This window comes from Triturus cristatus, chromosome 4_1, assembly GCF_964204655.1.
Source record: "Triturus cristatus chromosome 4_1, aTriCri1.1, whole genome shotgun sequence".
In the NCBI taxonomy this organism is placed as follows: Eukaryota; Metazoa; Chordata; class Amphibia; order Caudata; family Salamandridae; genus Triturus; species Triturus cristatus.
Window position 1 is genome coordinate 954,981,093 of NC_140585.1, and position 23,726 is coordinate 955,004,818.

Genomic DNA, 23,726 nt, shown 5'->3' on the forward strand with positions numbered 1-23,726 from the left:
CTCACTCAAAAATGTGACCCCCAACGAAATGTTTATTTCGAGAGGTACACATTCAACGCCGCATGCCAACAAGGAGAAGAGAGTCTAGATGACTTTGCAACGAGACTAAGAAAATTGGTCACGTACTGCGAGTTTGACAAATTTGACAATGAGCAAGCAATAAGACTGCGCATCATTGAAGGTTGTCAATCGGTGGAGTTCAGAGCACGCATTTTGAAGGAACCAACGACGCTGGAAAAAACGATGTGCTTTTGCCTCCACAAAGTGAATTTGCGCACGTAGAAATTCTTCCTGTATAGTGAGTTTGTAATATGAGCAAATCTCCTCTCAATGGCAGGGTTGTTTGTAAAAACAGATAAAGAGCATGATGCAGCATTGCGTCAAGTGTGCACAAAACTGGAGCAAGCAGGCCTAACATTAAATGGAGAGAAATGTGAGCTGGGGAGAGGGGAACTAGTGTTCTTCGGACACATTTTCTCCAAACAAGGGATGAGGCCAGATCCCAGCAAGGTTGAAACACTGAAGAACGCAACTCCTCCGACAGATGTTGCGGAAGTAAGATCATTCCTGGGCCTCACTAGCTACTGTGCGCGGTACATACAGGATTTCGCCACAGTGAGCACACCACTAAGAGAACTGACCAGACAAGGGCAGAAGTTCATCTGGGCCCAGGAATGTCACAAGGCATTCGAGGAAATAAGAAAAGCAGTGATGACGGTGGAACACCTGGCCTACTTCGACCCGCTACTATGCACCAAACTGACGGTTGATGCCAGCCCAGTAGGACTGGGAGCAATTCGAGCGCAGCACTTGCCAGGGAGAGACTCACAGAGGAAAATTGTTGCGTATGCAAGCAAAAGCTTAACAGCTTAACAGACGTTGAAAGAGCATACTCGCAACCAGAGAAGGAGAGCTTAGCAGTGGTATGGGCATGTGAACACTACCACATGTTTATTTATGGAAAATCATTTACAATAATAACTGATCATCAGGCGCTAGTGACGATCTATGGCAGCCCATCAGCGAAAATGCCACCCCGGATTGAACGCTGGGGCATAAGACTGATGGACTATGATTTCAAGATTGTGCACAAGCCAGGGAAAGAACACAATCCGGCAGACTACATGTCGAGACACCCCTTGCCGCAGGTCCACGAGACGACATCAATGGCGGAAAAATACCTCAACTTCATACTGAAACAAAACACCCCAGCGCCGATAACACTACTAGAGCTAGCAAAGGAGAGCAAGGGCGATGCCACACTGCAAACAGCAATGGACATAACAAGAAAGCAGAGATGGAAGAACGTCAACAACAACTGCACCTGGGGAACAGGAGTATGCAAAGAAGAAGTGCTGGCTCTCAAGAAGATCCATGAGGAACTGTCCGAAACAGACACAGGGATCATGATGAGAGGGACGAGAATCGTGATACCAAACTCACTCTGGAGACAACTGGTCAATCTGGCTCATGAGTCACACCGAGGCGTGGTAGCCACCAAGAAACTACTAAGAGAGAAAGTATGGTTCCCCGGCCTGGATCGCACGGTAGAAGAGACTATAGCGACATGCCACCTCTGTCAAGTGATAGGACCACCGGCTAAGCATGAGCCACTACAAATGTCGGATCTTCCAAGAGCGGTATGGACAACATTAGCAGCTGATTTCTTTGGGCCCCTAGACACAGGCAACTACCTGCTTGTGGTCATCGACGAATACTCACGGTTCCCGATAGTACGCCAGGTCTCATCAACATCAGCCACAGCAACACTACCGATATTGGATGACATCTTTGCAGCATGGGGCTCACCAGAAACACTAAAAACAGACAATGACCCTCCATTCTCAGGAGAAGAGTTCCACCGATTCATGGTCAATCTAGGGATAAACCACAGGAAACTAACACCGCTATGGCCTCAAGCGAATGGAATGGTGGAATGGTGGAGAAGTTCATGGGGAACATCGAAAAGGCACTTCAAAGGGCAAAGCTAGCACAGATATCACTTAGTCAAGCACTGTGCCAAGTACTATGTGATTACAGAAACACACCCCACAGCTCCACAGGAAGGTGCCCAGCAGAACTAGTACTGGGAAGAACGAGTCCGACGAGGCTAGCGCAGATAGAAGCAACAGTGCCACCCATCACAGCAGCATTGCAGATAGGGACGGAGAGGCGAAAGAAAAAATGAAAAGATATGCAGACGCCAAGCGACACGCCATCCCGTCGAACAGAGGAAGGAGACACGGTAGTTGTGCGTCAACGGCAACAAAGAAAATCCAACAGCATGTTCTCCAAAGACCCGCTAACAGTAACAAGAGTGAAGGGCCCAATGATCACGGCAGAGTCAGAGCATCAGAGAATAACAAGAAATAGCTCCCACTTCAAAGGATTAAAGGAAGATGACACAGAGACAGCAGAACAAGGAAAGCAGGAGCATGACAGGGAGGAAACAAGAAATAGAGAGGGGCTAGAGTCAGAGCAACGGACGGAGGCCGGCCCGCGAAGAACATGCCGGTGCCCAAAGAGACTAATAGAGGAAATGTAGTCATGGGGAGCATACCGAACTATGCCATGACAGACCTGCATCTATCACCTACCCACACATCTGTGTATTGTCACTATCTCATCATTCTTTGTGACACAGGGGGGAGATGTAGTGACCTGGGACAGGGCACTAGGACCCTGCAGTGGACAACGTGGACTCGAGGGTAACTGGACACCACATCCGGTCAAGGGGTGGGGGAAAGGGCAGTAGAGGGGACGAGGGAGCGTGGGTAGACGTGGGCACAAGCAGAGCTGTGTAGGAATGAAATAAAGAAGAGAGATAACCCTTACCTGTGTCCTTCGTCTTTGTGGGGACACGACAAAAGGCATACATGCAAGATGGCAGAGGCGAAACCCTCACTGCTGAAACCTACAGTGATCAGGCAGATCCAACATTAGTAGGTCACTTAATGAAGTCCTACTGAATTCGGCAACAGAATCGTCAAACTTCTACAACGCCTAATGACAGAATTGCCATTAGAGACGCTATAAAAATATGAGCTGTGTTGGATGCATCTGGAATTTCAGGATGAGAAAGGCAAAAAAACATTACTTACTCGTAAAAGGTGTCACAGGAAGGGGGTGCAGTTTGGCAAACATACACCCATTAGAAGAATGTCGAATGCGTACACGCTCTTGGCAGGTGGGCATGCTGCACGCCTTAAAGTTTATGTTCTCCTTCAATGGAAAAAAATCCTAAATAGACAAGCATTGAAAATGCAACAGGTCTCGCCTTTGATTAAGTGAAAGCCATTTGCTTTGCTAATGGTACTATATAGCAAAGCAAATGGCTTTAACTTGATGAAGGGCGAGACCTATTGCATTTTTAATGCTTGTTTATTTAGGTTTTGCCAGCAAAGTTCTTGCTCTGTGCTTGCGAAATCTCGAGATGTGAAACAAAATCCCTCCCTCCCGTCAACACCCCGCCGACCCTCCCATTCATACAATTATGTGAGCAATGTCTGTACTGTGTGCCCTTTCACAATTAACTGCTGTTTTCTGCAGCTTTTAATTTGAAATGCATGCATTCCAGCCCTGGTGTGATTTAATGCTCAGTGCACAGATGGGACAAGCGGTAGCCTGCTGCCCCTGAAAGCTAAATTCTTATATATTGTTTTTAACATGTTTTACAGCCGACATGGCTTAAAGTTTTAGAAAAGCGCTACAACACTGCTACCATTGACTGTGTCATAGCAGTTTTTTTTTTACTTCAGGCCATGTTGCACAGCAGCCTGTGCTGCTGTGTAACATGTTAAAAAACATTGACAAAGCAAATAAATCTTGCATAGGCGTAACCTATTGGCTTTGCCAATGCTTGTTCTTTCGGAGGGTTAATACAGACATCTCATATTTTACCTGGATGCATAGGAAACCACTGCATACACTGTACTATCTACAATTACCAGTAGGAAAAGCAGGATGGGTGCTCCCCAATTTTCAGGTACATAACTGGGCATTCCAAGCCAACGTCTAGCCAAATTAATACAAAATGAAAGCCCATATAAGCTTTCCTTTATGAATATCTACTTTAGCAGTCCCTCTTACCAATTATTTTTCTTTAGATAGATTCATCCATGATTTCACCAAGCATGTCAAATTCAATGGACTCGTAGTTCTATGCAACGCAAGGCATGATCTGAATTAACAATACACAATATTGCTCTTTCACTGCCATTTATATAATTGCAATAACCCTTAATAGCCCCAGATCTTCAAAATAGGCAGGAATTTGTCTTGGTTAAGTTCAGAACTTCAGTTGCTTAACAAACTGTATAATGAAGCTGTTCTTAAATAATTCCAGATCCTAAGGGCCCTATTATCCAAGGTAAATATGCATGAACATATTTACTCACATGTATACTTACTACTATGCCTAGGTGTAACTCTACACGTTTTTGCGGCTCATTATTTGTGAGTGTAGAATTACTCCATCACCTTAAACCAGGGGGTGGAGTCTCCTACAACATATATTTACAAATGTAAAGTAAATTGTACTAGTAACTTTGCACATGTTGTTGGAGATTTCCTCCACAGTGGCAGAGATCAACCTATGGGATAGTATAGGTAAATTTACTAAAGTCGATTATTTTGTTTTCAATATTAAAATATTTTAATGTATAATATAAAAGTAAATTATTTTAAAGAGGCTATTTTTAACCTAAAACTATAAAATGTTACAGTATAATACCTCATAAAATTAAATGTGTTTTAAATACATTGTTTTAAATATATTAATTTCATTTATACATACTTTTAACAATTTGAAAAATAACCACCTTCACTGACAGATTTATTTTTATTTAATAGTTTGTACATTTTGTTTTGTGTTGTGTTTAATTTATTATGTTTTATTTTTTTAATAAAAGTCAAAACATTTCAATTATTTTTAATCAAGCTTATTTTTAAATGTTAAAATAATAAATTAGTTAATCAATAATTATTTTGGTTTTTGTCAATAACATATATATTTTCCGATCGCTTCCTTAGTCCATCCCACATTTACTACTGAAACTTACACTAACATGTGCAGATATATTCACCACCTTTGTGGAGATCTCCGCCGAGAAAAGAAAGCAGAGGTGGAGGTCTTCGCCCTTAAGCTTGTGAATAGCATTTTGTAGTGCAAGAGTATAGCTACTATAGTACTTCTTCACATACTATATAATGAAGTTTATGAGTCACGCCCAGTGCCAGGAGTCTGAGATCCCACATCACTAGGTTTTTAAATATTTACAAATTCCTCCAAAATAATTCAGACAAAATCCAACTAGAAACATCCGCGATCTGTTCGATCCTAGATAAAACCCCACAACCCAGGATATTACCAATCATTCTTTAGTAACACCGAAGATCAGCATGTACTGTGGGCCGGGAAGTGGTAGAATATGCTAAGTATGTCAATTACTCCAGATCTCTTCTGCAAGTCATATAAGAAGGTTTTTCAATTATCAGATTTCTCTCAACATAGACTCCGCCAACATAAACTAGTATTTGATTTTTAAGACACCCTCGCCAAATTCTCAAGTGGCAAAAAAAACTCTGACTCAGCCAGGCAATGTTCAAGATGTTGGATAATTGTTGCTGACAAGGTAAATACCGTTGCCACCTGTCTAGAATTAAATATAGTCTGGGAAACAAAAGTGCAGTTCTTGTTGGATATCATTTCACATTCAATCTAATATTGATCATGATGGGAGTCACTCATGTACGGTAGCACGATTTCTTATATTAGGCTGTACTATAGGAATGATTACAAATTGCACACTAATTGCACACCAATGGTGGGTTACCCATCATCTGAACATAAAACTAACCAGCTGTATATTTTAGAACTCCATTAAGAAAGACAGTATCATATGAATAAACAATGTTGCTTCAAATGGATTTTGGGGAAATATGACACAGACTATTCCTCAAAACATCTATAAGTAATGGCAGAGGGGTAGATACTAATGACCACATACATGGCCTTTTCCTTGGTAAAACCTTGTTCAATACCTTTTTTTTACTCCTCTTCCTACTGACGTACATTGAGGACAACAATGTCATGTGATCCATAACTACCATGCTTCTTCTATTCCTCTGATCTCTTCCATACCACACTGATGGCATGCATTTCATACCTGATCAAATATTCACTTCATGCATTTAATTTTGCTTTGTTCACTGTGATTTCTTCATATTGCTAAATTTAAAAAAAGAAGGTGCAATGAAGCCCTATGTTGTTGTGCTCGGAGACCACAAGAATACATTGGATGTATTGGTGTAAGGGATGATGTTCAGGCTAAGACCAAGTTTTTCCAAAACTCGAGGGTTTTTTCATGAGGCTGCTGTAGTTCTTTAATAAGAAGGTGAGCTGATGAGCAAATCATTGGAGAATGATATATGTGGTTCCCTAAACATTAACAATGAGCAAGAACTAAGATAGTGCACTTTGAGAAAATGTGTGATTTTAAGTCAGATTGGAGTACCACACATTGGTAATGCTGATTCTTGACCATAAATTGGAGATCCCGTCTATGCTTTGGATGCATGGGAATATGGAAATAGGTACCTTCATCTTAAAGATCTATGGTTGTCAGATAATCCCAAATATCCAGCGTCTGGAGTCAAGCTGAATTGGGGCTACATTGAAACTTTACTCTCATAAGTAGTTGTTCAGGTTCCTGATGTTAAGAATTGGTCTCTATTTGCCTGTTTTTACCTTCACAAGGAGAACTCACAAATTAAATCCTTTTCCGCTTTTAGCATTGGGTAATTTTTTAATCGCTCCCTAATTGGCCCTTCGGAGGACATCCCCTGGTAGTTGTGCGGATTCTGGTGGCATTTTCTTTTTTGGAGACAATTGAGGGGGCCACTGGGTATCCAGATAGGTATGTCTGCAACACCCATCAGCTTGTAATTTATTACCATGCTCATCAATAATAATTGACAACTCCATCAACATGTATCATTTGTGAAGGACTGAATGCATAGACTGAGTTAACTCGCCTCATTGCCTCTTCTAAAGTAAGAGGCACCTCTTGTTTTGGCTGGCTCTTCTGAGGTTTTCCAGAAGGTTTTAGATGATGGTGTTACTGCTTAAGTTGTGAGGAGCAATACATCCTGTAGGATTGTTAATAATGAAAATGTTAATTTAAACCATTACCCCATGTGTTATAGAGTTGTTTCCTACATGACAGTCTACTTGTAAGGAAATAAAAGACAAATTTAGAGTTTGGAAGTTCAGCAGCCCCTTTCATAGCACAGAGACTCACTAAGGATATCTAAATAGGTTGGGCAGACCTCTTCCAGAGTGGGTCGAGGCCATGGTCTCTGCCCCCATTAAGTAAAGTGACAGATCGTCTGCGAGAGTCTAAAAAAGGCCCCAGGAGGTTTCTGTGCTTTGATGGTTTGGAGTGCCTCATCAACCTGTCCTCCAAAAGGTTCCTGACTATTGAAAGGTATATACAATATTCTTGCTTGAAATTCTAAGTGATACAACAGGTTTCTGTACCTGCGGTAGAGCAATGAAATTGGCAATTTGAAAGAAATTGTGCGCAATTATACATAGTAGACAATGACACAAGGAAGTTCTGGTCTTAGTAAGTCCAAGCTCTGGAAATAGAAACTGGGCTTGGGAACGTCAATCTGGTTTTTCATTGTAGATAAAGCACATCGAGCTTGTCTCCAAGGCTTATCATTCGATTCTCAATTTAAATCTCATTTGACACTCCTGGAACAAGATTCAGATTCAAAAATACTTTATTTAGACAATGAAGTCTGTCAAAGTGCATTAGTGCCAAACAGAATTAAAATGAGAGATAGTGTCGATAATTCAACAGATAACCCATAGTTCATCCGCAGGTTTCCTCAAAGGTTAAACAAATGTAGACAACTAATAACTTGGTAAAATCGTCTTTGTTTAAAATTTCGAAGTGTTTAGCTTGCTAATACTGTTCTGTCTGTTTGGATAAAAGCCAGTACTAAATTTTTTTTTTTTTAAATCAGTGCTGTCTTTCTATTTGAAGGTAGTCTCTGAGGCTGCTGAGATTCAAGTCCCCCCCCCCCCCTCCTGGAACAAGAGATAATAATATTAACAGTAGAACACTTAGTCCTAGATGCTAAAACCTTACATGCGCCTAGCTATAATAAAAAAAAGCTTGAGGTTCTAAAGCTCGGCAAGATGACTGGGCAGTTGCCCTATTATTTGATCTATCTATTTAAATGGAAACATTGCTTTCCTTTTGAAAGACAGGCTACTACAACCAGTCAGGAAATAGGTGTATAAAAGATCCCAACAATTACAGATTGGTATCTCTGCTCAATTCACAAGGCAAACCATTTTCCAAAATGCATCTGGAGCATCTTTTCATCTGGGCCAAGATTAATAATTGACAGTACTTCTTTACACTGGCTTATAGAACAGTTATTGAACTGTCAATAGAAGTGTTGCAGTAAACCAAATGAAGTCTAATGGATAGGAAGCTTACTTCAAATCTATACATATTTTTAAACTATTCTGTAGCAGATGATCCAGTGCACAGAAAGAAGCAGGCTAAACATGCTCAGTGGAGAACAATATTTATTTAAATTCATTAAAGAAATAATTGAATTGGATACCTGGGTACAGGTGAAATTTAGGACAGTCTTTTACCCAAGAGTCAATGAAGGAGAGGACTACAAAATTGATTTCTCCTTGTTCCATTACAATTTGTCTTTATATTGCAGCTGCAAGGATGAAAGAAACAAGTAGTTTCCAATCCAAACAAGAAGGTTATTTATTGAATTGCCTCATTTATGTTATTGTTACTTGATGTCACTCAAAGGGTCTTTACAGTGGTTCTTGACTATATGGCCTGTGGAGATAATCCAAGACTTTATTCATACTTGTGAATATCATTTATGTAGCTTCACTAGGAACAATCTATTTATGCTCACCCATTCATGCTCAATAACAATCTAAATATATTTTGATTAAAAAAATCATAGTAATAACTTACGTTGGTAAATATTTTTTACATTATTAGAAATGATATAATGCAGTTCACGTTTGTATTGAAGAAATACAAAACATACAACACTTACAATGCATACTGTTTCCGCAACTTATAAATGACATTGATAGCAAACTTTAGGCAATTAATAATTGACTTTAGTTTTAAAAAGGTCTTTACCTGAACCAAGTAAGCCAAGCTAACAAGTGTTGACAGAGGCGGATATGCAAGAATTGGTTTTGTTGACTTCCCAACAGCATTGCCTATAAGATTTCCATCCGCCGAATATGCAGCAACTGCGAACACATATTTTTCATTAGCTTTTAAGCCTTTCACTTCTAAAAGGTTATCTTCGGTTGCGGGAATCTGTTAATAAAATGGAATTTGAGTTGTATGAAACATATCAGAACAAGTACGGTCTTTAACACTAAGTAGGTAATGAAACATCTGTTATGTATCTCAGTTCTTGTTCATATGCAATGAGAAACGTAACAGGCTGCTTCAGTTGAGATTAGGGGCGGTATAGTACGCAAATATTTGATTAACCTTATTTTCAATTTTAAAAAACTGTCATATTAACTGTTGTTGGATGAGTGAGTGACTATAATGGTAAGGGGAATGTGATATGTGATATGTAATCTCATCTGTAAAATGGTAAACAACACTTGTAACTGTATCTGTTCCATAAAGGATGAGGTCTCAAGTATTGCATTGTTGTGCAAAATAAGGATTACATGGAAGGCCCTGTGACATGCACACCATTCAACCAGGTGAAAAAATGCATCTTCGAAATACGTGACATCCACAAGAAGCCAAACAGAGGTGGCTTCGGAAACCATAGCTTCAGAAGATCCTGAATGCACCAGCACCTTAATGCTTGCCATTAACAGCAGTTCAATGCAGCAAAAAGGAGAAGGGATGCTGCACAGGTGATTACATCATCTTCACAAATGCAATGTGCCATGGCTCCTGGAGAGACGTTGCAATAAGATGTCCTGCTAGAGGAGCAGGAACAGAGTGATCCTTGCTTTGAAACAGGGGATTGCTAAGCTCGATGTAAGAGAATGGACGAATCAACTGCTTCTTCACTAGAAATGCCAACATATTTTAATACAGTTTTTTCCCATTGTTGAAGATACATTTTTTGCATGTTTTGTTTTCCCCTCCAAAAAAAGCACAAACAACTAAAAATCATTTTAAAAATAAAGGTTCTATCATAAGCAACTTTAATGGTTTAAAAAAAGATAAATATATGTGCATCTTGTAAATCTAGGGAGGACATATAGTCTGCTGTTTAGAAGGTGGAGAATGTTGGACACAGTAATCATATGGAAAGATTGTTTGCGCAGAAATTTCTTCAGCTTCCTGAAGTCCCTGGTGGATCTACACTCCACTGATTTCTTTCGAATGAGGGAAAAACAGGAGTAGAATCCCATGTCCTTCTGAGAGCAAGGAATCCTTTATATAGCTCCTTTGGCCAGAGGCCAGCATTATTAGAGCCTCTTTCATCAGTAAGTAAAGGCGAGGTGAGTGTGTTCCTTTTGGAGGGTTGGTAGGTGGTCTCTGTAAAAACTCTAGAGTATGCCCGTAGGTTACTAAGTCCAACACCCATCTATCTGCTGTTATCTTCTTCCATTGGGGGAGGCAGTTGGATATTATCCTGCCGACCTGGTTGGAAGGAGAGGATGTTGCCGATACCTGGTCCCGATTATTGTTTGCGGGCTGTATCATGACCCTGGAGGGGTTGCTTACGGCGTGTGCCCTACTTGTTGTGGGCTGCTGAAGGCAGTTGGCAGTCGGTTTGATAGTGCGTAGGTCTGTATTAGGACTGAGGCTGATAGTGCTGAGGTCACTGATAGCCTCCTCTAAAAGTTGAGAAACCTCTCCCTCTGGCACCCTGAAAGGGCAGTTTCTTGTTGTCAGAGGCCGGGTTCTGGAATGCCGGTTTTGCCTCCACCTGACCCACTCACCGCTGTTTCCCACTTGCAGTCACCGGACCCAAACACCGCTTGGACCGTATCATCCGACTCTCCCTCTTCCGGGTTCTGGCCCTTTCAGGAAGAGACGGACGACTCCTGGCCCCGCCCCTGGGGGTGGAACCGCACCGCGTCATCGGCTGCAAAAAGCCCAGCGACCAATGAAGACGGCGGCGTAACCGGGAAGGAGGAAGGAGCCGGGAGAGACGACGGACGGAGCCAAGAAGAAGAATCGAGGGATCCCGTGGCATCGAGGATCTCGGAGGAACCCGCTGCAGAGAAGCCTGGAGGCCATCGTCCCCGTGAAGCGTCCTGCCACGGTCCCGGAGGAACGTGGCTTGAGCAGGTATGGCAGTGTTTGCTGGGTACCGGGAGGCGGGTAGAGCCAAGAGCCGAGGGAGGAGTGGGGCTTCCAGGTGGGGAGTCCTAGTATCTGCGCACTCCCAACTCCCTAAACCCTCCTTAGGTGGCGGAAGCCCTCCCTACACGACCCACAATCTTAGAGAGACCGGTGATATCCCTCACACCCTTTCCCTCAGCGGCATTACCGCCAAACGCCCTAATAGGTGTCCTTTCTTTTTTTTGTTCTGGTGACACCGCTGGCCAACCTCTACCCGGACGAGTGAGACAAGACAACGTGCTTCAAAGAGGGAGAAGAAATCCCCCTGGAGGAAGGAGCAAAAGACTCACCCTCACTATTGTTACTTTGGTTCGCTTTGTACTCCTAAAAATACAATTCCCCATTAAACTTTAAGTAACATACCAAGCCTGAGTCGCGGTATTTCTGCTCATTCTGACACTTGTACTGAAGAGTGCAGAGAGATCTGGCTGTGTCCGTGTCTGTTTTTATTGCTAACAAGGCATCTCAGACATGTTTCCCAAATTGTGTCTCACCATCACAGGCCATGTCAAAAATATTTGATTGGACTTCCAATCTAAAAGATGTAGCCTTGAGCCATCCTTGGCATTGGAGAACAGCCGCTGTAGCCAACTGATGAAAGCCTGATGAGGCTATGTAGAGAGTGCAATCAATCTCTGAGGAGGTGCGTTCACCCTCCTGTAGTAGTTTCCTTGCCTTCGAGTTTTTGTCTTCAGGAATCAGGTCGACAGACTGCTGACATCTGACCACATTTGGCGATTGTAGTGCCCCAGGATTGCTAATAAGTTGACTGCTCGTACCGTGATGGCAGATATGAGGGAGAATTTTTTCCCTATATTGTCCAGACATCTACCCTCTTTGTCTAGTGGTGCTGAGATAGTTGTGGGAGGGTTCTTGAAGCATCTATGTGCTGCTTGCGAGATGATAAAGTCAGGCTTGGCATGACTGGTAAGGCACGCTAGGGAATCATCAGTGGCCTTGTATTTTTTTATCAAGGCGTGGTGGTACTGGCGCTTCCGTTGCTGGGTTCTTCATGATTTGTTTCCCCTCATGCCAGATACAGCATAATGGGAATGGCTCTCCCCGACTTTCTGGCTTGTTCTTTAAAATCATGGAGAAAGCAGTCCGACTGCTTGACAGAGTTTGGCAGATGAAATCGTGCTGAAGCTCAGTCCTTCAATTTATGGAAACCCCTCAAGTCCTCTGGGGGAGAATCTACTGGATGAGGTGGAGGAGGGGACAGAGAAGGGACGAAATATTATCTAATTCATATCCAGGTTGTTGAAGATCAGGGATCTCTCCTACTTCCCTCTTATCATCGGAGGGCGAGTGGTCCTCCCTTGGAGGTGGTGCAATATTAGACACAGGTGATATTCTCTCCATCACTGGTGAAGGAATATATCTTGGCATGGCAGGAAAGGCAGGTTGCCACAGGTTGTTCTTCTGGAGGGTCTGGAAATCTCCTCTTATAATCCTGGAGCATAGCCTGAAAAGCCTGCACTTGAGATTTAAGCATCTGCCTTTCATCTTGCCTGGGTTGGGGATGTGGACAATACTCATAAGGCTCATAATGTCACCTAGGAGGGACATTATATGATTGGTAATACTGTTCTTCATCATCCTCAACATCAGAGTCTTCCTCCTGATATTTCACTCTCAGCTCTGAAGGCCTGTGCGCATCTCCAAATGGTCCGTCATCATCAGTCTCTCAATGTCCAACAACTGGCTAGGAAGTAAAGGTGGAATCTTACTTGGAGAGGTCAGTTGGGGTGTTAAGGCTGTCTGTTATTTTGGTCATCTTTATTTTCATTGACGCTCCCGTCGATGACGACGACGTGAAGATGAACTGGGGAGTCGATGGCAAGACTTCTCTCATCAATGGTATTATCGTTGACAGTGCAGACGTCAACGGTGTTGTAGTCGACAGTGCCCATACTGAAGAACTCATCCTCCCAATCCCTAACTTAGGACATGATCATATGTATACCTAAAGCAGTTTTATTTGAACTGTATGTTCACATTGTATAAAAAAAAGAGTGAATAACTACCTTTAGGAAAGTTTGGCACTGGACCTATGTACAATAGGTGGGACCTAGAAAATAAATTGTTGGTAAAGGGAGGTATTCTGGGTGACAACTTGATGGAATTCATGGAGTAGCGGTAGGGCATGTAACTTCTGGTAGCAACTGCAGGCTCCAGGTTTAAGAAATCTGAGGTTACCCCCACAAACAAAACAAAGGCCTGGAAGGGAAAAAAATGAATGTGCAGAGAAAACACAAACTGCGCCCATCCGGCAGGTAGGAAGCTTCTTAGACAAGCTAAGAGGATGAGGTGGAGAAGCTGTAACGTAGGAAGGAGTATGGAACCTAAGAGAAAATATGAGCAAGCAACCAACACAGGAGAAAAGTTGTGATGCATCAGAGCTCTGCTCAAGTCTTCTTTTATAGTAAACAGACAGGAAGAAACCTCCTCATGACTAGGAAGTGATAGGTGTGTATTTTGCTTGGGAAACAAAGATCACTCAAATCACACCAAAAAGAAACAAATCCAATCCAAATTTTCAGGTCTGGATGTAATCATGCACGGTGTTACAGAGATGCAAAGGAACAGACTGAGCATGGTCCCAGACAACAGCCACCAAGACAGTGAATTACCGCAGCGCCAAGGGAACATTTCTTCCTGAGCCAGTGGAGGTCACAACATGGAAGAGACAAACCTTGCCAGGTTTTGCGCTTCCCACCTATCTGAAGCAACCCTAAAATCAACAGAGGTACGACAAACTGAATATGTGAGGTTTTTTTTAGAATTTGGGTCTTTGTAACTTACAAGGTTAGTTTATCTCTGACCTATAATGATATGATTTTCCTCTACATTTGCAGAGTCTGGCAGTGTGTTATTATTACTCTGCTATCATCACTAACTGCTTCATCTTTACAGGCTCCCCAGTTGATGACCTTCTATAGATGCAGACAGCTTTTTGATTGCACCAAGGAGGAATATTTCCGGCAGTTTGGTGCAAGCTCACTACAAAAGCAACATTAACAATAATTAACAACAATCCCAATTCATGTCATTGCAAGATGAACGTATCTAGTTAAAAAAAAATGTATCATGCTTTAATTCATCACATGTATTCCATGACATGCAGGTGTTCCAACTACAAAGGCGAGTGGCTACATTTATCCTTTTCCTTGGCATGAGCATCTGTGCTCATCAGTGGAAAAACATAGGGTAAAGAACTACTCAGTTTTCACTCAGCTCCTACAATTTCATTGAACCATGATCTCAACAAAGAATGCTGTAGGTTTTATTTTGCAAGTTTTGAAATTTAAACATGGTTTTAAGAAATGTCCAAAAGCAACCAACAGCCGACCTAGGTCAAGCACTTAAATTCCATTACTCATATGTGTCAGAATGAGTGCAACATCTCCCAGTATCTGCTGTTGAGAGATATTAATATGAAAGTCCACATGAAAAAAGGAAGGTGCACTCCGTCACAGTCGTCAATGATCAACACTTGGGAAGGGTGGAGTTTTTCTAAATCCAATTGAGGTCACCCATCGCACATACTATATTCTGTTTGACGCACCTATCAATTACATTTTTATCCCACAATTTGAAATTCCTTAACATTTATAGATTGCTAAACATTTTCACTTTTACACTTTGCTGCTTTATTTATATACACTTAATTAATCTGTTAAAATAATTAAATTTTCTAAGCAGTAGCGGACCCCTAAATACGTGTCCTGGACCACCAGAGGTCTCGGAACACAGATTGAGAACCACTGTTCTAGGGTGTTTACTATCTCTCATTGGCACTGGAAGGCAGCGGGATCATGATCCAGGCCTGCACTTCCATGCAGTCACAGAGTGCTCCTTGCGACGTTCATCAACAGGGTCATCACCTCTGTACAGCTTCAAACTGCTCATTGTGAAAATAGTACTCAGAAGCTGCACCTCTTAACAGCCTCAGAGTGCTCCCTTTCGCCAGCTTCATTCACCGGTGGACTCAAGTCTTCTGTCCTCAGGCTCCACTCATGTATCACTGCTGAGTTTATAGGATTGGAGTCAAATGAAAAGCTGGAAACCAGTAATTCTCTCCTATAAGCAGTGGAAATAGGGGAGCAGAAGGTAAACTAAGTTGATAATAGTTTGCCTGCATTAAACATCCTCTGTCATTGTTGAGGCGTTTGGGCGAGGTTATGGTGAGGCTGATCGCTGCAAACCCAGTAGGGCAAGAAAGCAGGAAAAGGGCTAAATTAACAGATGCCCCCTCAAACTGAATACACAAAAGGTGATGAGAGGAATGCTTGTAAATAGTCTAAACCACTGGCAATCGCTCTGGTACCATTCCAACCCAGTGTTTGTTGCCCATTGTGCCATTCTAGACAGAGGCCTGCCTTCTGCAAATCAGTACTAACCATGTTCTTCCTGGGAACAGTCCATCCATTACATTTTGTTATGGACACCACCTTAAGGGCAACGGGTATGCACAGACATGCCTCCTGTTCTCACTCTGCCACAGGATTCATGATATACTGACGAGGGCTGAGCAGGCTGAAACCAGCCTGGGGTTGCTTGTGTTCCCATTCAGAAGGGACCTGGCTAGCAGTTTGGGCTGGACTGTTCCTACTCGAGCAGAACCAAGGCTGACTTGCATACAGCTTGTCTCGGTTTGGAGTGGCATAGTGGTTGAAAAACAATGGATTAGAATGTGGCCACAAGGGTTTTATGGGCTGCTCTGGATAACAGCATCCTGGTATTTTTTGATGAAAAAAGGGCCTATTGATTTTGTCTGCCACCATCCTACACAGAACTGTTCAAGGTGGAAATAAAAAAAAACAAGGACTGGAAACTCAAACTTGGGTTTGAACAGAAAAAGCAGGAGACAGGAATGCACCAGAGTCACCCAGAGTCAGCAAACTACTGACTAAACAGAAAGAGCTGAAATCCAATGAACACCTGACACCAGCTTCTTATATGCTCTGTGATGTGAGTTTGAGATGAAAAAGAAGCAGACAAGAGGCAGGAAGTGATTACCCACCATAGTGAATTGGTAAGGGAAAACAAAATGTACTAGAAAAAACAGTCTCTACCAAAATAATTACCAACAAATATAATTCAATGATTAAAGGTGTTGTTAGCAAAAAACTGAATTTGTGAGATAATTTATTTTGAAAATGATTCTTAGAGCCTAATTACGATGCGGTCAGAAACGGCTCCGACCATCCGTAGGAGCTGTTCTGACTGCATTGTAATATGCCGGTCGGATTCTTTTCCGACCGAGCCATTATGTTGGAGTCAGTTGGAAAGGAATGTGAACAGTCATTCTGACTGGCTTTTGACAGGCTCAGAGAGCCTGTCCGCCAGTCGGAATGTGGCCAGTAATCCCTCGGGCGGCTCTTTCCACCGGAGGGATTACAATGTCGGATGTACACAGCCTTTCTGTGCCGGCCTTTCTGACACAGAAAGACTGTCAGAACTCGACTTTTCAGGCCCCCAGCAGGGCCCCTTTGGTGCATGGCCTCCGGTTGGGGGCCACTGTTGATCTCTGCACCCTGTGGCAGGCTCCTTGAGGGGCCTGCCACGGGGTACAGGGAGTATGCATTACGGCCGGAATGAATGCTCCCATTATAAAGTATAGGAGTGTGACCGAACAGTATTAGGTCGCATCCTAATTAGTCGGTCGGGACTGCCGACCGGGTATCAGTAGGTCCCCTGACCGAGACGATCCTCGAGATGACCACTCAACATCGTAATGAGGCCCTTACTTGTTTAAGCAAGCTCCATTCAAGCAGCAAGCAAGAAATGGCAAGAAAGAATATATAGGAGGGATCAGGTAAATTTGGATTCATGAAACAAGGATCTCCTGAAAGAGTAATTGACATTGAAATTTTTAAACTTTATAAATCAATCTATGTGGTGGGTATCAAATGAATCAAACCACTAACAATCTTGAAATAATTCTAGCAACTGAATCAGTATAATAAGGCATTGTCTATTTAGATTATCAAAGATATATTTACACAATATAGATGATTCAATACAATACATACGATGAACACACATATATATGAAAATACCAGTATTTACACAACCATAATTTGAATGGACATGGATTCTGGTTTAAGAGACAAGCATTGGTTGGGGGGATTTACCAGTTACCAATGATCACTATTCAATAAATTGTGATTAATATCCTGTGAATGTTAGGTGGCATTGTACTTTTATGACCCTTCAAAATCATTCACTGTATATATTGTATTGAATTATCTTCTATATTGTATGAATATATTTTTATAATCTACTTAACGTACGCTTTATTACTTTAGTTCTTTACCCAGTCTCCTTGGGGGATTATTGGGTAGTCCTAATGTATTAACCAGGTAAATTTGAGTGTAGAAATTTTGACCGCCTTATGCAAATTAATACCAACCATATTTTCACAAGAAAAGTCCATCCCCTGTGTTGTGCTCAGAGTGACACCTTACGCACAACAGGTATGCTTAGATGTGGGCTCCATCATCGCTGTGCCACCGGACTCCAGCTATACCTCATTGACGAGGCCTAATAGGATAAAATCAGTCTGGGGGTGCTAATTTCCTCGTTCAGAGGGGACCCTGCTTAGTGGCTTGGGTTGAACTGCTCCTATTGGAACAGGACCAAGACTGATCTGCATATGGCAGATCTCTGTCAGTAGTGGCAGAGTGGATGAAAATTGAGAAATATATAGAATATTTAGCAGCAATGAGGTAAAGGGACAAATGGTATGAGACAAGCTATAATAGATTGGGAGATAGAGGTATCCATAGGAAGAGGCACAGAGAAACAATGAGGTCTAGAAAGCAAAGAAAAATAAATGGCAGAAAGTGAAGATGCAGAAAAGGTAGAATTGAAGATGAGCAAGTTAGTGAGAGAAATAGGAGATGGAGATTTACGAGGTCGAGTGAAAGAGGGAGGAACATCTAGAATGTGGCACAGGTGGTAGAAAGGCTAGGAGAAAGGCATGCAGTGACACAACAAAGAAAGGGGTACTACGAGAAAGATGTGGAGAAAGAGAAACAAAGTATTAGAAACAATTAGAGAGAGAAACAAAATGGAGAAAGTTAGGCATAAGCAGTGGAGAAAGCATGAGATTGTCGTATGCTGCGATAAAGAGGTAGAAAAAAAATGAGGTTACAAGGAGAAAGAGATAGAGAAAAAAGTTAAAAGGTTAGAAGAATGAGTATGCAAAAGATAATGTGGTTAAATGGAAAAAAAGGGGCAAATAAAGTAGAAAAAATGTTGACATAGAAAAGAGATAGTGAAATAGATAAATGAAGACAAAGATAGAGAAATAAACACTCCTCTCAATAACGAACGTCCAACACAGGCCTTTGTTTGCTTATCATTTTTTGCAATCACATTTAATTCAACTCTTATAATTTTCCTTTTTGGCACAAACATTAGTCTTAAATTAGTACTTGCTGAACTGAGTTTTGTATCCTTTAATTGTTTTTCTCTCAAATTGTAATACTTTTTTTTTAAGTGTTTGCATTACTTTACTTGTGAAGATGCTAGCAAAAAACTAATATTTGAGAAAATAAGGGGCCAGATCCATGAAGATACTGGTCTCAAAAGTGGTTGTAATTTGCAACCAGTCTTGTTGAGATCACTATGTGATTTTGAGAACTGATCTATGTACTAATAGGTAAGTTCACAAAATTCTGAATCGGAGTGGGACACAGTCCAACTTACTTAACATTCTTTAGGTAAGTTACACATTGTGAGTCAATCAAATCTTTCAAAATTACAGGGTTGGTGGCCTGCGCTTGTCAGCAGACTACCAGGTCTGTGACTGACTTTAAATAAATAAACTGTTTATATCAGTCCTATTTCCTTAAAGGTTCAATGAGAGCTGGTAGTGGTCCTGTAGACCACTGCCTCCTCCCCTGATATTTTTACTCCCATTCACAATGGAGAAGGGGTGAAAAAAGGTACCCCTTCCCTTTGCGAATAGGTTGATGCCCCAACTTGAGTGTCAGTAATTTTTCAATGTTTTGCGTCTGAAATTCCGTTTGGAATATGTTTCATATGATACCAGTTTGCAGCTTGGGAGTGACGCCTACAAAAAAAACTTCTAAACTGCCAATCTGTAACCATTTGGAAACCTATTTTAGGAGTCGGATCATTTTTACAGACTCCTTATATGTGCTTCATACTTGAGAAAAACATATTTTGTCATAAAAAGCTCTCTGATTTTACGAACCTCAGTGTTTTCAACCTCAAAATATGTTAGCACAATCGGCCTAAAGTCCTCCAAATAAAACAAAAACATCAAAGTTTTCATTTGTGGCTTACCTCTTCCCCAGTACATGGAAGGTGATTATCATTCAGCCTTGCTTTTGCTTCACCTGTTACTTGTCGACCAAATAAACAGTACCAGGACACCTTTTAAAATGGAAACAATAAGAACAATTACTTTATATTTTTAAAATGTTTATATTTACAGGTGATTTTCAACCTAATTTAATAGTAAAAGTGACTGATGTGACAAACTACCAACACATATATAACATTCCAACAATCCAACTTTAATGAAACAGTCCCAAAAGAAAGCAGGAAACAATTGTTCACAGAAAGAACCCCTCAGTTTTCATGATAACTTATGTGATGATCCCATCATACAATGTATTCCACAATTAATGAATGAGAAAATTAAACAAGGTTTCTTCTGTTATTCAACACTTACTGTAAGGTTTCTTCATGCAATGGCTTGTGCGTGGTTGTGAATAAGTGGATTACTAGTTGGGGTGGATGGTAATCCACCACAAGCAATAATATCACTATTCTTGTTAGGTCCAATAAAGGTTTTTTTAATTTAAACCTAACCTCAGCCCCTGGTAACTATGGCACAGAGCAGACAGGCTTAACCTAAGAAAATGTGTAAAGCATTTAAAAGTACCAAAACAGTTAAAAAGTCGAAAACAGAATAACAATCCACTCCAATTTATAAAACTTGAGTATATATTTTTTTAAATAGAGTATATTTTAATGAACAAAAAGAGACCAAAACCGCTAAAATGTAATAAAGAGAACCAGAGACATGAATTTAATATTTTAGATCAAAATAGCCCCAAAAAGCATTAAGCGCCAACCACAGTCATCTGGTTACACTTGACCGGTACAGGGTAAGGTTTACAGCTAACCGTGATAGAGCATGGATAGGAAAAAGAGACCAGATTAGTCCCAGTTGGAAGTTTTACCTTCTGACTTAGGGGCCGATTACGATGTCGTTCGAAAACTCTTCTGTCCGAATCAGTTTCGGATTCTTCTTCGACCAAATTGGGTTCTGCGAGTCCGACCGACCGATTATGATGCTTCCCTACATCGTTCGGTCAGACTCGCATTGACTTCAATGGGTGCTTGTGTTCCGAACGAGAACACAGGCTCCCATTGAAAAAAGGGGTGGTTGGGGAAAACCTTGCACCCTGTGCCATGCACCCCATGGTGCCAGCCACACTGTGCATGGTTGGAAAGAGGGGTCAATTGGTACCCCCATGGGCCCCAACCGGAAGCCTCGGGGGAAGGGGGGCCTTCTATGAGCCCCCAAAGTCCAATTCCAACAGCTGTTTCATGTCAGGCAAACCGATTCGGAATGGCTGGCCGAATCGGCCATCGTAATCACTCTGTCGGAATCCGTGTCCATAGAGCTGTACAATTCAGCTCTGAATGACTCGGGCTGTTCGAATGCCATTCGAAACCAATTCGGACAGCCCTGACGGTTTCCCTGCATCGTAATTGGTTGCTCGAAATGTCTCCAATTGGGTCAGAAACATAGGTTCCGAATCAGATTCGGAGAATCCGAATCCCATTTGGAGCCTTTCCGAACATCGTAATCGGCCCCTTAGTCTCTGAAATGAAAGACAAAAATCCTCAGCTGGGCAAAGGTAGTAGGCTGTGGCCGAGATGGGTTCCATGAGACCAGACAGCCATCAGACGAAGTTCTAGTAAAGCCGTTGACATTTGGCAGGAAAGCTCAGAGAAGGAGAAATTCAAAATGCTCCGCCAAGGATTGTACCTCAATAGCCGTATACCTTTGATGTCTTTGCCTGGAGAAGATTTTTACCTTTGGACTGAGTCATTTTTTTGGAGCTCGGATTCTTCCAGTGGGCCAGCAAGCTGTAGCTGAACAGAGTTCCACAAAGCCAGATACCTTCCCGGCAACATCCCACTGAATCAGATTTGTTGCTGCAGAAAAGCTCAGAGCGGGAGCAACCGGAATCTTTGGCTCCGTGGCAGCACACCTTTGTAATACTGACTTGTCAGGTTTACCCCAGTCTTCTGTTGGCTCTCCAGGCAAAAATCCTTAAAAAGGTTTCCAAGGCCAAGCTTTTAGGGCTAGGTAGGAAAAGTACAATCTGACTCTAAGGGCCTCAAAACATTAGGAACACCGATTAGAGTCAGAACTCACTCCAGAAGTAACCATCAAGCTCCAGGGAAGGTCCAATTGTAACTGATCAGCTAGGCTCTCTCATGAAAGTGGGCTTCTTGTTGTGTTCCTGAAGCTTAACAAGAGGTCAGCCAACTGACTCTTGAAGTCCACTTTTCAGTGTGTACAAGTGGGAGCAGATCTCCTCTCAGGTCACAATAGCAGGTGCTGTTCTAATTCTGTCTTCCACAAGTCTAGAGGTGTTCTGAAGAGGGTGCTGGCAATGGTCCCTCTGCTAGCCTGTGGGTGGAGCTCCAAAGTGCCCATCGCTACCTAAAACAAACATGGCTGAAATGTTCTTCCCCGGTACAGAGCTCCCTGTGTCCACCCAGAGGTGTAACTATGATAATGGGCAAGCTCTCCCCTGTGGTCACTCCAAACCAGTTCTGGATGCAGCTCCTCTCCGCTTGGGTTCGGTGCTTGGTTGGCTAGCAGGGCAATATAGGGGGCAGGCGCAGGTGTGAGCTACATCTGCATGTGCCAGAGTAGTCATTCCTTGGAGTTAAGTTCCTGGGGCCATCCCTGGTGCTCATTCTGTCAGGGGAAGGCTAACATCTCTTCCTTTGTTTCAGTGTCTGGAAGCCGCTTCACACATTATCAAGGAGCCAATCGGCTCCTGGGTGACAGTGAGCACTGGCAAAAAGGCACATTTAGCCCAGATAGAACAATTACAACAGTCTAAAAGTGTCCATTTTAAAATAGTAATATACAATCTGAATTGGCCATTAAATTGGATTTTAAATTACTATTAAAATGGGTCCTTGAATTATTTCTGTGGCTACTCCCAAACTGAAGTTAAGCATTATAAGGTGTTATAATGTAACCCAGGGCTTTCCTACAAGAGAGCCAGCCTTGCCACAGAGAACAATGACTTTGGAGGGTTTTCACAGCCAAGACATGCAAAACATAAACAATACATGTTGTACTTGTTAAATACCATGCACTCTGCCCTGTGGGCATTTAGGGCCTAACTTAAAAGTGACATAAGTATTAAAAAGAAAGTTTAGGCCCAGCAAAATGTTTTTTTGGACAAGTCGAATTGGCAGTTTTGAAACTGCATACCCAGGATGCAGGGGCAGGCCTGAAGACATGCTCTGCACTGTCACGTTGGTGGTGGCGCTGCATGTGTTGCAGTGCACTAGTTGCATTAAACCTATAGGTCCTGGGTACACTTTTCTATCATTACTAGGGATTTATAGGTAAATTAAATATGCCAATCAGGAGGGTTGCCAATTTGCACATGCTTCGGGGTTAGAACACATGCATTGGGAAATGGACAGAATTGTTCCAGTGCACATAGTCTAAAAACCAGCAATAAAGTTTAATGGGAGTGACCACACAAATAAGGGCAAAAAGGGGTACTGCCCTACAGTGGTCAAATTATGTGCTCTTCAACCAACTTAATTTGGCAGAAGGCTATTCCCATTTCAGTATAACTGTTTTATTCATGAAAGTTTCTCCATTAATTGGCGTAGTTGTGTGTGCCTGTGTGGATAAACAAAAGTGTGAATGTGAGTATGAGTCAAAGTTTGGATGAGTGAGTGCATGGATAGATAAACAAGTGAGTGCCTGAGGGCTTGGATGAATTCTCCATGAACAAATGAGTGCATGGTTGGGCGAAGAAGTGCATGGACGAATGTAGAAAGATTACACCTATGTTACATGGCAAGGGATAAGTCAGCAGTAGTGATAATGTTACAAAAACCCAATAACTAATATTATTTTCTCTGAAAACATTAAATCATGGAAGGTCACCACTGTACTAAGAATACCCAAATATACAAAGAATCAACACCATTATGCCGGTTTAAGCAGTCCTACAATATTTCATGAACCCTGTAAAGTGCTTGACTGCCTTTTTTTTTGGCTATGTTAGT

The 23,726-nt window shown here is 41.9% G+C and overlaps 1 protein-coding gene across 1 annotated transcript in view; it reads right to left on the reverse strand.

The window, feature by feature from the left end:
- Nucleotides 1–23,726, reverse strand: part of CFAP54 (cilia and flagella associated protein 54) — a 2,172,274-nt gene that overhangs the window by 1,517,992 nt on the left and 630,556 nt on the right. Inside the window, exons 22-23 of the mRNA XM_085653834.1 lie at nt 19,719–19,808; nt 9,201–9,386 (exon numbers count right to left, since the gene is read on the reverse strand). Coding sequence (XP_085509960.1) covers nt 9,201–9,386; nt 19,719–19,808 — 276 coding nt within the window. The remainder of the gene's footprint in view (nt 1–9,200; nt 9,387–19,718; nt 19,809–23,726) is intronic.